Source organism: Callithrix jacchus, chromosome 4 (assembly GCF_049354715.1).
Source record: "Callithrix jacchus isolate 240 chromosome 4, calJac240_pri, whole genome shotgun sequence".
NCBI classification, from domain to species: domain Eukaryota; kingdom Metazoa; phylum Chordata; class Mammalia; order Primates; family Cebidae; genus Callithrix; species Callithrix jacchus.
Genome location: NC_133505.1, coordinates 136657355 through 136672846, shown reverse-complemented (window position 1 = coordinate 136672846; position 15492 = coordinate 136657355). Strand labels below are relative to the sequence as shown.

Below are 15492 nucleotides of genomic sequence, written 5' to 3'. Positions count from 1 at the left end.
ATCACCTGTGTAGGCTACAACATGGATTTACTTAATTTCCAACTAACCTTGTGCTACTACAGATCTGGCATGAGGAAAGAAGACAGTTTATAGTTATTTTAAAATATAAAAGCTGGCTCCTATCAGTTTCATTATAGAAATTTACCTAACAACGTGAGGCACAAATATTACCCGGGGCCTTCAAAGTTCCAGCCTATTTAAAACTTTAGACATTTGTATTTTGAATCTTTCAAAAGCAAGAAATAAAATGTAGATGAACCTCCCTTACCTTCTTGAGCAGTTGGTACCATCCAAGTGGTGGTGGCAGTTGCTTTTTTAACATTTTCCATCTCATTCTCATCTGTAATAACTTCCAGGGCTCCAAACTCATTGACCCGAAACTAGTGACAACAGCAGAAAGAGGCAAAATTTACAAAAGTGCTCTGGACAGTCATTAATTAATGGCTGACACATATAGTCTTCAAACAAATTAATTATGTGTTAAGAGTTAATGTAGACAATTATATCCTGATAAGCCTTCCACCAATACTAAGACCTTGGCATTTTACTAATTTTGTAATTCAAGGAAGGAGAACAGAACAAAGCAGCAAGGTCTGCTGAAGGATATCAACGACCCTGCTTTGCCCTGTCCCATAGAGCTGGCAGCTTACTTGGATGGGCTATCATTTCAAACACACTGTGTGTGTGTGTGTGTGTGTGTGTGAACTAAGACTTTTATTTTTTCCTACAGCATATTTTTTCTTTTTAATAATCACATTTAGTAAAAAGAGAATTACTCTCTTCCCAGGAATAAACTTGTCTTGCCCAAGCTCACCCAGTTAAGAGAGAAGGAATATCCCTATCCCAGAAATAACGGCCTGGACATCCTTCTCCTTATATTCCAAGACATGAGCACAGAAGGCTGAAGTATGAGCCATGTGACCCCAGGACCTCACTTCCTCTGCCTTTTACTGCTCTTTAGAATTCTGCATTATCTTTACCTGCAGTCCTCTAAAACAACTGGAAATTTCTCTGAGAGCTGAACAAGCAGTCTACTAGCCACATGCCGATTTTATCACTAAAACGCAAGAGCATCTTGATTTCATGGACATTCTCATTCCAAATACTGAAAATTTCCTTTCACCTGACAGCAAGCCTGAAACAAAGTATGTTTCTAAGGCAACCTGGTTGTAGTGTGTGTGTGTGTGTCTGTGTGTGTGTGTGTAAGGCTTAGCCATTACCTATGTGGGGAGGCCCTGTTCTCTCTGAAACAGCTAGATTCACTCACACATTCATGAGTTTTAAGCAGTTTTCTGTATTCCTTCTGTTTTTCCATAAAACAGAATAACATTAAGGACCCACTAATTTTAACAGGTGATGAAGAACTAGAAAGCTCAAAATTCAAAAGGATACTAAGATGTTCCAGATCTTTCACAGAAATTATGAGCATGCAAGTATGTAGTATTTAATCCACCCCCTCCATCTGCCAATGCGAAAAAATCTACTTGGTCAACGTGCTAATAAAATTCTTTATTTTACTTAACTACATTCTGACTGCAAGTTGGATACTGTTGGGCAAAAAGTATCAATAATTGTCTTTCTGCCAGGTGAAAATAGCACCTTAAACACTCTTCTATGCATAGTCCACAATTATTAAATGCTTTCTAGACTAAACATGTGGAAACAGGTAAGAAATGTGAGAATGTTTTCTCCCTGCTACGTATTCCAGATACAACTTCCCAGGCAGGTGAGTATTACACCAAGTGTGTATACTGAAATGTCTATATAGGAAGAGGTAAAAATATATTTAGAAGGAAGAGTGCTAAAAATAACTTTACTTTTGGAAAAAGAAATCTTTTAAAAAAGTTTTTAATGATCAAGCTGAAGACAGAATATCTCAAAATAAGGCTGACAGTACCATCTGCTGGGCAAGAGCAGAAAAAACAAGCTGTCATGATAATTATTAATTAATGATATTAAAGAATGTGAAAAAAATCAATTTGAATTAAAATAAAAAACAATAGGCACAAGCTTGACAATGCACTTCAGATAAATTTACTTTTATCATATGTTACTGATGTTAACTTATGCTTATTTGACAAATCCAAACCGTAAGAAATAGCATCAAACATTTACATTAAACAGAAATTTTCCCATGGCTTAAGTTTTCAAATTGCTGTAAAACAGCAAACCACCTTCCATTTCAAACACTGAGAGAGAAAACACCACTGAGTGGAATTTCCAAGTCAGAACTCAGACCTATGACACCTAGAAGCTTCAGGTTCAAACACTTTCAAAGTTAAAAGAAAAGATTCGCACAATGCAACATTCAATCCCAGTCAGCTTTTCCTTCTCCTCAAATTTATTGCCAGTAACTGACCTACAGTCTAAGTACAAAGTAAAGATGCAATGTCACTTGGGGACACAGTTCACTCTTCTAAGCCAGAGATCCACAGATAGACTTTGAGGGTTGATTAATCCCATAAAATACATGCAAAATTATGATATGTGCACATATACAGTTTTCTGGGGATAAGATTTATAATTTTCAAGGCATACTATAAGCCTGAAAAAATAAAGAACATCTGCTCTTACCAAAGTTGCTTATCTCAAAAATTAAATATCTCAATACACAAAAACATACAGGATCAATTTGGATCAATTTGACTTCTCAATTTGGACTTACTGTGTCTTCCACAACAGTGCTATGGTAGAAAATATTACACCACAAAGGTTGTTAGGTCCTGCTAACATTACTGAAGTCCTACAGACAGAATTCCAGAAAGACTGATACAATTCCTAACACTATGTTTTCCAATAAAACACCCAGGTTCTGAAACTGGTGATGCTTTAACAAATGGTTTTGGAATGATGAAAACTTCACCTTTGTTTATATATTTTTTAAATAATTAGTTCTAACTTAGGGAGCTAAAATATGCATAAAAACTTGTCAAGTGGCTCCACTCTACAACCAAGAAAGTCAAAATTATAAACTTTACAAAAGGGATTTAATATTAAGCAAACAAAAGACATCTGTTAACCTTTTCTGCATGTGGATACATCCAGGTCAATCAGAAAACAATTATGCCTAAATATATAAGGGACTGCACATGTTTTGTTTGTTTGGCTTGAACTACCTTTAATTGATTCAATTCTCTTTATTTTTGGTAGAGGCAAAGAATCTTTTGCCTATATTTCACTGTTTTAATAATAAATCATTAAAAGGCACTGCTGAGGTTGTTTTCATTTTATTACCTTCAATGCTGAGATCTGAATTGACTTAACAGTGTGTTTTAAGGGCAAAGATGTTTGATAACTAAATTGTTCTGAACATTAATCAAAGCAAGGCAAAACCATGTATTAAGAGTGTGGTGAATTTTCTGCCTGCTGCTGAAGGGAGGGTCTTGCTCTTGGCTAAGTGGAAATTATTCTTACTACACAAGATGTCATCCTCTTAGGAGTGTATCTGCATTTTACTGAGGGACCCTGAAAGATATTATGACCCAGAGAAATAATTCTCTGTGGATAAATTTCAGACATCATTAGAAGTTCAGGTAGGGAAACTGCTCAGGTATGGGAAGCCCCATCAAGTCCCTCTGCACTGCCACTTAGTCACCTCCCTGTTCTTACAGCTGGCCCTGAGACATTCATCTACAAATACTAATTTGTGTTTTAAAAAGACAAGTTAGGCACTGGTAAAGTTTAAATGACTTGCTTAGGCAAAAATGTCTTAATGACTGTAATAACAGAATGTCAGTGGACACTTGCTGTTTCCCCCTTGACACTGAACCTTCTTAAGCTACTCCCTCTTCTGGAAGCCCTTCTCTTCTCCTGTTCCTGCCTCCCTCATGTATTCATGGAGACTTCTACATAATTCCAGGCACTTGAAGCTGGTTATCAAAGCCTTCCTGGATTCCTCCAGCTGAAATAAATGTTTACCTCCTCTAATTCCTCTAACATTTTCCTTGCATCTCTTTTGATAGGAAAGTGTTTTCTCTCTTTAGACAGCAGTATAGCAGTGGTAAGATAATCCATTTTAAATATCAGAAAATCCTGTTAAGACCCCTGCCAGTAACTGACCTAAGCAAGTCAGGCTTCCATTTCCCCATCTGTAAACTGACAAGAGAGATAGAAACTACCTTAAGAAGGGTAAAATGAAAGAAATAAAAAGATGCAGGTACAGTGTTCATCAAATAGTACGTTCTCTATTCTTTCCCCTACTGCACCCAGAGAAGATGTCTGTGCTCTGTTTATATAAGCTTTTGTTAGCCCAGTGTGGAGAAGGGATTCCAGCAACAGGGAACAGTAAAAAGGGCCCAGTGTGTGAAGGTTTCAACTAGTGGCTTGGGCTGGGTAGAAAACAAGAGTGGCACTGGGAGTGAAATTAGACATGGCCAGAGAGGAAAGCAGAGGCCAGACCAACAAAAAACTCTAGCGGTAAACTTAAGGGGCTTGAACTTTACCAAAAAGATTTGGGCAACTACCGAAAAATGTTAAATAGAAGGGCATAATTTGATTGGATAACAATCATAGGGCTTTTACAACAAAATCCATTTCAAAACAGCAAAAACTGAGGCATATAAAAACCTATTCCTATGACAAGAAATTGGCTTCTATAGATTTGCTGACTATATTAACTGAACTAACTTCAACCTAGGAAATCTAGATGCCCACCCATTGGAAAACAGAAGCCTGGGTAGGATAAAATAGGCAAAGAATGATTTGAGAGAGAAAATGTCATGATTCATTCAAAGTTCTGATATCCTAATTTTGTGATAAATCAATTTCTTAGCCAGATTTCTAAAGCAACTTGGATTTTAAATAGGAAGCAAGTGAATTAGAAATCCTCAGTAATAAAATCAATTGGGTCATCTCTGAATCTCAGATAAAAAGGCTGAAATAAGGTTGAAAATGACATTTAAATCATTTTTTTAAGTGAGGTATCAAACTGTCTACAGTACACGAATTAGATACATGGCAATTACCCAGATAATTAGATGAGTCTGAAACTCATTAACATATAACCCAGATGATAATTCCCATCAAACGGCTTAATTACTTGATTATCTTAATACAAGTAATAGGTTAATTTCGAAAACTCATTGCTTAGAAAACTTTAAAGCAATCCAGATTTCTTAGGGATGAAAACTTCACTCTACTGTTAAAAAGCTAACTGAACAAAACACAAATTTCATCAACCATGTGACTTTTATTTAAAAAGCCATTGAGAAGAAAAGGTATAAAAAGCCATTGATTAGAAAAAGGGAAATAAGGAAATAAAGGAGTAAAGCAATTAAAAATGGCAGTTTACATAATAAGTCACAAAGCCAGAAAGAATACAGTTGTTAAGTATTCTATATCGACTAATTTTTTCAATCCTCAAAACCACCTTATCACATAGATTCTAATATCCCAGTTTCACAGATAAGGTTTCCAAAAGTTAGGCAATTGAAATAATTTGACAAAGATTGGGTAGCTATTATGTAGTTGACATGATCAATTTGAGAAACAATTTTTCTTTCTCAAAAACTTTCATCAATCTTTCTCTGTCATATCTTATCCAGATGAATATTTGGAGAATGTTAGAGCAGGTAAAATCCTTAACATTCATTTAATTCCTAATTTACTGCAGAGGAAACTTGACCCAGAGATTAACTGACTTTTTTCAAGGTCATACAGAGCTAAAATTGAAAACCCAATCTCTTCTCCAGATTCTACTAAACCTCAGAGCAACATTTTTGTTACACTAAACTCAGAGATGTTGGCACACTGCACTTAATTAAACCAAACCCAACTAAAATCTAAGTATTCTTCCAATGACAGGCAGATTATCCAAATCTCAACACTGAAGATGAGCTAGGGCAGGCTTGGCTTAGGATACTTGTCAAGCAGCCACTAAAAGGGATTACATTCCAAGAGTCCTAAATTAGTGGGGCAGGTATTTCTATTCAAGAGAGCCTAGAATACCAAACATTTGAGAGGTAAGCCAAGCGATGGCCTGCTGGGGAGATGGGAAGTTTAAATACCTGAATGAGCAAGTGCAAACACAAAGTCTAAAGGGCCACAGACAGGTTCAAGGTTCCAGAGATAGGATCAGAACAAAAGTAAATTAGAAATGAGAGGTGGGGGTAGTTGGTTTCCCAGATGGGCGCTTGCACAACCATGTTTCATGGGACAACAGGAGTGGTCCTGGAATAAGTTTAGGGTTATTGGGAAATGGAGGCAGGGCAAGCATACATAAAAGCAGCAGACTGAAGTACTGCTCTCCAGAGTTCTCATCTATACTAAGTCAGACCAATTTACAGGAAGAACCTGAGATTTTGAACAAGTTATTATATTAAAATCCATACTCACAGTATAATTAAGAGAGGTAAATAATCCTATTTATTCAATACTTTAACATTATCCAGTTTTTAAATGAGAACTGTAGGACAATCTAAGATACTGTGGCTATTCACTCAAAGTTACAAAGCCTGTTACACAAAATCAAAAAAGGTAGGTCTTCTAAGTCTGCCATTTCTGCATTTACAGGCAGTCATGGTAAGTGTGAAAACTGAGATGATCCTTCTCGAAACTATAAATCAATTTCTGCAAAATAAGCACATGCAGAAATATTCCTTACTCCCCTGATCCAAGTGACAAAGGCTCTGCCATTCCATCAGCATTTCAAATTGTCTTGCAAATTTATTTTGGAGGTCTAAGCATCATCTAAAACCTACACTACTATGATTAATGCTTTTAATTTTTATTCCACATATATATTCAATTTTAAGTAAGCATACACACAGATGCATACACACATAATTGTATGTAATAAAGAGGGCTTACCTTTAAGTCACTTCCTGGTAATGTGCCCACTCCATCTTTCCAGTCCATAACACTGAACACGTCAAACTCTTGACCACTTGTGCTGGAGGCAGATTCAGTCATGATTTATTTTTTAACCTGAAAGGGGAAAAGAAGGCATATCACTAAATATTCTGCACAGAAATCTGTTTTTAATTTAGTACTCATTAGTTCAGTTTCCCTTAATTACATAAGTTTCTTGATCATAATATCCCATTATCCCTAGATCTAAAAACAGCTACTTCAAAAATATTAACTTTTTTTCCTAGCATGACCCTTGGAAAATTATATAGAAAAAAATTAATAAAAACGCCTAAGTTAAAAAGTGTTACGGTAAACTTTTTCTATTCATAACCCAAAGAAGTTCATTGATTCAACACATATTCACTTAAAAAAGAAAAGTCATAATGCCATATGGATAGAATTCCTTGCCTGTAAGTAGTCTGTCTTCTGTTTTAAGACACTAAAAAGAATAAATATGGATAAAGAATAAAATTAATATAAAATGTTGATTTTTTAAAAAGCCATTTGATAATAAAAAAGGAAAATTCAGTTATTGATTGTCATCTACACTGTTCCAATCAACACCACAAATGCATAATGTGATTGAGTCTTTTGGTAAATTTGTTTATTCAGTTCCATTGAATAATCTGCCAATTTGTTATTTTAGGAAATAGGAAAACCGCCTCAAAATGTACAGCAAACACCCATAATAAGTCTCTGTTAAAATAACCAATTTGGCTACCTAAACTGTGATAACATTTCTAATTTTATTTTTTTAAAAAAACTGGAGAACAAATTTCCATAACCATATTATTGGCTGTGGTATTGATATTGTTGTTCTAAGACCGTTGTCTGTGTAACATGAGAAAAACAAATAAGTAATTATGTTGGTATCATAGACAACTAATGAAAGACGGGTCCTAAATTTGAATGGAAGTATCAGTATGAATTAATGATGTATTTTAACTTTAGAAATATGAGTATTTTCTAGTTTTGTCCACTGAAAACAATCTAGAAACAATCATCAATCCACAGTAATGAGCAGCCTAGCTTCACAGTGTGGTATCTAAATATCATTTCTCACAAGTCTCCCCATAGAAGGAACTGATTTCTGCTCAATAGCAGGAAATGTCCAAGATGAAACTGAAACCTTTTGTCAAACAAGAAAGCAAAGAAGCTATCAAAGACAACAGAAGTCATATCCAAAGAATTCAAGAGCCAACCTGAATAGGATCCTTCTGGCCAAAGAAAAGCAAAGTAATATCCTTACTAATCACTAGCTGCAGTGAACTGAAACACACCAAATAAATTTAAATCTACAAGTTCATAATGACAGTCAAATCAAACAAATAAAGCAAGAACACCTCATTGATCACCTTTCGAGGATTCTAGAAAATCAACTATTTGGAAAAAGAAACATAGATTTATCCTGCCTTCCCAATGTGAACTGTATGTTAGAGTAACCAAATCATTGGGCAGATAAAGTTTCCCCTTAGAAAGAACTGCAGCTAATAAATGAAGAAGGAATGATAGAATATTATAATTTGTAACCTTTAATAAATTAATGATTCTAGGCAACGACCATCGATGGCTGCCAGGAATGCAAACCCAACACCATCTATGAAATGCAAACCCACCACCATTCTTTTACCAGGAAAAAACAAAATCAAACCTAATCTGATCAAGTCTATTTATAGGAGCTATCAGAGAAAGCAAGCATGTTAAATCACACCACGAAGACATGAGGAAGAAAATCCAGACTACCAGAAACTCTTTAGCAGCATTTCTCAAAGCATGCATTCCTCAAGGGTCTCTGGGACCCTTTCAAAAGGTCCCAAAAGTCAACTATTTGATAAAAATACTGACACATTGTTTGCCTTCTTCACTGTGTTGACATTTGCATTGATGGTGCAAAACCAAGAAAGTATAAAATTGCCGGTGCAGTGTCAATAACTGTAGTAGCAGTCATTACATTGTTCCCCACCATGCACGCACAGTAAATAAATGTCAGTCTCACTAAGGACCATTCTTGATGAAGTAAAAATAATAAGTGTTATTAAGTCTTGATATCGGAATATAAATCTTTTTAACATTCTGTGTGATGAAATGGCAAGTACTTTGGCATGCTAAAGTACCACGGATGCAAGCTCCTGGTTTTTAATGAAATGCCTTTTTTACTTAACAAGCTGTATTTATTTGGGTTTGGTTATCTGGTAAATATTTCATCAAAAATTAATGAAGTGGGCCTTTCACATGAAAGGAAATATTAACAGTATTTGTAGCTAACAATTAAATTTGACACTTCAAGAGAAAAATCAGGATTTTGTAAAACTCATATGCATCACCATGAGCTTGCTAGCTTCCAGATGGCTAAAGACTTTTCTAAGGCAATGGATGGGTGGTGATAGCAATGGACGTGATTTTAAAAACATTTCATAATGAAATATGTCAACATTTGGAAGATCTGCATATCTCGGTAAAGCAGTATTTTCAAAATGAACAATGCATGATGGTGCAAAATTATGCATGGGTAAATGATCCATTCAAACTGCAAGATGGACCAATAGATTTTAATGTTAACAGATTATGGTTGATAATTGATAAGTTTCATTTACAAGGTTTCAAATTGCACACTGCAACTAATCTTTAAGAAACTACCAACACCTGTTAAGTTTTAGTGTGCTAACTAAAGACGTCCACTATTAAATGAAAAAGCTAATTAATATTCTTCCCTTTTCCAACCTCATATATGCATAAAACCCGATTTTCTTCATATACTTCAAACAAAACAACCCAATGCAACAAGAAGCAGACATCCAGCTACCTTCCATTAACTTAGACATTAAAGAGATTCGCAAAAATGTTTTTAAAATGCCATTTCTCTATTTCTTTTATTTTGAAAACTATGACTATGTTTCATAAAAATTATGTTTATATATATTATCATATACTGGGTTTAATGTTATTTGTAAATAGTTTAAACTATTTCTAACACAGTATATATACATATATATATATGTACTATAAAAGCAATACTTTTTTGAACTTTCAACCATTTTTAAAAGTAAAAAGGAAAGCTGACAGCAAAAAGTCTGAAAGCCAATGCTGTAAACTACAAAAAAAGATGGGCATGGAAGTATGAAATTTAGATGAAAAGGGATTTAAGAAACATAGCAACCAATCACACTATTACAATTCATAGAATCTGTGGACCCCGATTCAAACAAAAGAAAGGAAGAAAAGTATGAATGCCAAATCGGGTATTTTATGAAATTAAGGAAATATTGTTGCTTTTTTTTTAAGAGAAATGTATGTACTTTTAAAGGGGGAGTTGTTCCTTGTATATTAGAGGCACAAACTGAAATGAAGAGATGAAATGGTGTAATGTGAAAAGCTTGCTGTAAATTAACAAGGAGGTGAAGTGGTAATAAACAGGCAATGTGTTGGTAATTGCCAAAATGTGTGAAGAGCCCATGACAGTTTATTCTACTACATCCTAGTTTTGTATATGCTTGAAAATTTTGTTCAAAAATTCAAGATTTTTTAAAGTGCAATCTCCTTACATATATAATGTACATTCACTTTTAAATACTCAACAGAAAAATCCTCTGTTTTTTTTAATTACAGCTAACTTCTGCTGGAATTCACTACATGCTTCAATACTTTTTCTTCTGCTTTCCCCCTTAAATAGAGAAAATATCAAATATTAGACATATTATTAAGTCTATTTCTGATCATTTCAAAACTTACAAAATGTAAATATGAAGAAGAATCAGATTTTACAGACCTCAAAAGCACAAGCAACACAAGCAAAAATACACAACTGGGATTGTATGAAACTAAAAAGATTCTACACAGCAAAGAAAACAATCAACATAGTGAAGAGGAAACCGGCAAAGCGGGAAAAGATATTTGCAAACTATCCATCTGACAAGGGATTAATATCCAGATTATATAAGAAGCTCAAACAATAGTGTAGCAAAAAGCAAATAATCGGATTTGAAAATGGTGAAATGATCTACATAGATATTTCTCAAAAGAAGACATATAAATGGCCAAAGGGTACATTAAAAAAAAAATGTTCAGAATCACTACCCATCAGATACATACAAATTAAAACCACAAGGAGATATCACATCACCCCAATTTAAATGGCAATTATCAAAAATATTTAAAAAATGCAGGTGAGAATGCAGAGAAAGGTGAACTCCTATATTGTTAGTGGGAATAGACAGTCATACGGCCACTATAGAAAACAGCATAGAGGATCCTCAAAAAATAAAAATAGAAATGCTATATGATCCAGTGATCCCACTACTGGGTATATATCCAAAGGAAAGGAAATCAGATATCTGTGGACCCATGTTTATTCCAGCGCTACTCTCGATAGTCAAGATATGGACTCAACCTAAGTGTCTATGAGCAGACCAATGGATTTTAAAATGTGGTTTATAAACACAAAGGAATATTCAACCATAAAAAGAATTAAATCCTGTCATCTGTGACAGCATGGATGAGCCTGAAGGACATTATGCTAAGTAAAAGGTAGGCACAAAAAGATAAATATCACATGTTCTCATTCATATGTGAGGGCTAAAAAAGTCTCATAGAAGCAGAAAATAGAACAGTGGCTGGGAAGGGAAGCACTAGAGGCTGGGAAGGGTAGCAGGAGGGAAGGAATAGAGAGAGGTCGATTAATTAGTATAAAACTACAGTTAAATAGAAGAAATATGTTCTAGCGTTCTATAGCCCAGTAGGGTGGATACAGTTAAAAATAATTTACCATGAGCCGGGCATGGTGGCTCATGCCTATAATCTCAGCACTTTGGGAGGCCAAGGTGGGTGGATCACAAGGTCAGGAGTTTGAGACCAGCCTGGCCAACATGGTGGTAGAAACGCCATCTCTACTAATAACACAAAAATTAGCCGAGAATGGTGGCACATGCGTGTAGTCCCAGTTACTCTGGAAACTGAGACAGGAGAAATCGCTTGAACCTGGGAGGTGGAGGTTGCAGTGAGCCGACAGCTTGGGCAACAGAATGAGAATTTGTCTCAAAAAAAAAAAAAATTACTGAGTATTTCCAAAGAGTTAGAAGAGAGGATTTTGAATATTCCCAAAACAATGAAATGGTAAGTATTTGAAGTGAAGGATATCCCAATTACCTTGATTGGATCATCACACATTATATGCATGTATCGAAATATCACATGTATACCATAAATGTGTACAACTATTATGCATAAATCAATAATTTTTTTTAAATCAAATTTCACTATCATTAAGATTGTAGCGTTAAAACAGGATCTAGGATGTGAGGGACTAGGAAGAATTAATCTAATCAATAACGGAAATATGAAATGAATTAGGACTTAGTATGACTCTTCTCTCACTAAATAGATAACAACCAGCAATGAAATCAAATACCTATAAAGTGATGTTTAAGAGTGGTAACTTTTTTTTTTGATAGACAGTAGAGTGATAGAATATTTTCCCCCGGGTGGATAAACTTGGTAATATCCAAATGATCCTTTAACAAAAAAAGTTTTACTGTTCTTTCTGATAAAATCTCTGGATAAACATTTCCTTTTTTTTTTTCTTTTTTTGGCAAATATACTTTAAGGAAATTTAGTGAAATTATCTTATGGTAAAATTGTCAGCTGTGACTATTATCCTGCTTATTACAGTCTCTATAAATATAATAGCATTTGTTCACCAGATACTGTATCAGACACAATACGTATACTTTTACAAGTATTGAGTCAATCTAACCTTCAGCAAAGGATTCAAAGTAGCAATTTACATATTTTATGTCACTTATTTCTTTTTCAGGAAAAGAGGGATTTTATTATCCCTCGAGTCTACATGGAAGAAATTGAGGTACAGAAAGATTTGGTAACTCAACCAAAACCACAGCCAGTAGCATGGCCAGCATCTGAACCCAGGCCAGTCTGATTCCAACAGTGAGCGTTCTTTCTCAATCATTGTTTAATCTTTATAGAGCTTTGTCCCCTCTGAAAATCTGGCAAAATCTACTTTCACCAGAATATGGTACGGCTCAGAACATGACAAAACTAGTTTATTAGGGCCGAAGTTTTTAATATAAATATCAAGTCCACATCAGTGCAACATGTATCTGATGAAATACCTTCTAAGTACGTGCTTACTAACAAAATGTCAATAAGACGCATAGACACCACAAATAGATTTTTAGTCCTTTCCTACCTAAAAACCATATATGTATAGAATTCACAGCAGCAAAATCCTGCCTGACAGGAGCAATAGAAATTAGCAGATATCTAAAAGCCAGCACTACACATAACCTGCAGTAAATGTTCACTACATGTTTTAAGAAATACTCGGAATATGCCTTTGCTGTGTGAAACAGTATTAATGTTACACAATGTATCCTGCCTGAAAACACATATCTAATGTTTGCTGTTTTCACCTATATTTTCATTCTAAGGTTTGTAGATATTCTATATAAAATATTACAGCATAAAAATATTTACCATGTTGTCTTTCCTGTCATCTAGTTTTGAAGCCTGTGGGTGTTTTCATTATCACAAGAAGACTGAATGGCTACAACAGACTGTTTTTCCACCAACTATTAATGATGTAGAACAGCCAGCAACCAGTATTATTTTAAGAAAAGCTGCTTCCATGTCACCCCAAGTCTTCCTCCCTTGTGTCACCCCCCTCTGTAAATGTGTACACTTGCATACAAACATACAAAGTCTCTTCAACAATTCGTGTTCCTAAGACTGGGCAAAATTTTTCAGTACTCAAAAATGCCCTTGTTGTGTTTTCTTCTTATAGGTATCACCTGGTGCTACTCCATAATCCACCTGTATTCCACAGGCCACACACACACAAAAACCAGATAGGTAAGAGAGTCACAACACACATCACAAATAGTATGTCTCCTTCTGCAGAAAACCTCATCACAATTTTTTTTGTTGTTGTTAAATGGTTCTGAGGCTTCCTAATGAAGTATCTTATAAGTACACCCTAATGGGTTCTCTGTGCTACTAGACAAGATTCAACATTTTCTGCCTAATCTCCTCTAACTTCTATTGGTCACCAGCCACTACTCATGTCAGAAGAGGTAATTTTGGGGTTCAGATGTCCACCAAATACATCAGAGCAGCTTCTGACTCCCACTAATACGTGTATGTCACGGCTGACAATGGCTGCACCAAAGGCACGGATGCCCAGAACGCTGCTACCACTCACTGCCCACTGCAGATGTCACATCAACGAGCTGATGACTACTGAAGACAGAGACCATTACCGCTGGCACTAGTGCAAATGTACTGCACTCTGAAAGTCCCTGCTCTGTGAAACAATTTGCTTTTATTACAATGTTCTTCCTCTCAGCCTCCAACAAAAGGGCTGGAGAACAGACTAAATAACATATGACACTTTCCTCAAAATTATCTCCTCTCTCTCCTATACCACTCCTCATCTCCAAACCAAAGCTGTGCCACCTGACTCCCCCTTGAGATACTCTATCTACTGGATGAACCTCCTCACTCTCTCATGTAAATAAATTGCTGGTGGTCCCAGTCTACCATGTACCACTAACGTTAGGTGGTGATTAAACTAGTAATATCTTACATTCAAAAATCCCTGTAAGACTTTATATTCAAAAACCCCTATGAGGAAGTAGACCACTCATACATTGATGCTGGCATTTTAAGTCAGAATAACCACTACAGAGATCAATATTCAAAACCATATCCTCCAACTCAGCAATTCTACTTCTTAAAAATTTATTTTATAGATTCTTACACAAATGTATACATGGAAAAATGTAAAAGGTTATTCACTGTTTACAATATCAAAAAATTGGTAACAACTCAAATGTCCATCAATGGAGGACAATTATATATCCATACAATGGAATGCAATGCCATTGTAAAAAAAATAATTAGGAAATGCTTTACATTTTGATATAGAAAGAGCTCCAAGATACTATTAACATTACTAATTCTATGCAAGGTATAAAAACTGTGTGCTACCGCTACCCTTTGTGTAAAACAAAAGAGAATATATATAAATGTGCGTATTGCTTGTATATGCACAGGTTGTCTCTGGAAGGATTTGTCAGATAACACTGGTTGTGTCCAGGAAGAGGCAATGGTTTAACTAAAAGATAGCTATGAGAAGGAGCCTTCTTTCTGTAAACCTTTTTTGTATCTGTTGAATGTTTAAATAATTTTTTTAATGAATAAAAAGTGAGTTTTTAAAACCGGTTTCATGTTTATTTAAAAGTCTGTATTATAAAAGGCATGTCTTCCATGAAAATACTTACTAATGCCAACAACTGAAGCTGCAGCCTGGAAGTCACGAAGGAAAATCCAATACTGCAAAGCTCTCTGGTAACTTAACTAGTACTCGTTAAGTATATACGCACATTCATCAGCTCAACAGATGGATGAGAGGAGGAAGTGTAGGGTTCACTCCCCCACAACTCAGGTAGGCATTCGCAGACAGTGTATTTATGGTTCCTACCATTCCTGAGTGACACCTGAAGTTGCTGTGACATTTAGTAATCTGTCATTTTGCAGACACATGATTCTGAATCACACATGCCATAAAGCTGGGGCAAGGGCAAGTCGTCCAGCCTGGCCAAGACCCAGGCATGCTCTTAGTCACAGTGC

The 15492-nt window shown here is 35.4% G+C and overlaps 1 protein-coding gene across 6 annotated transcripts in view; it reads right to left on the bottom strand.

Moving 5' to 3' along the window:
• The window catches only part of L3MBTL3 (L3MBTL histone methyl-lysine binding protein 3), a 122819-nt gene that overhangs the window by 90251 nt on the left and 17076 nt on the right, over nucleotides 1-15492 (bottom strand). For all 6 annotated transcript variants that reach the window (XM_008995036.5, XM_008995038.5, XM_078370791.1 and 3 more), the window contains exons 3-4: nucleotides 6808-6924; nucleotides 269-380 (exon numbers count right to left, since the gene is read on the bottom strand). In XM_008995036.5, the coding sequence (XP_008993284.1) occupies nucleotides 269-380; nucleotides 6808-6909 (214 nt within the window). In that variant the 5' untranslated portion in view covers nucleotides 6910-6924. The remainder of the gene's footprint in view (nucleotides 1-268; nucleotides 381-6807; nucleotides 6925-15492) is intronic.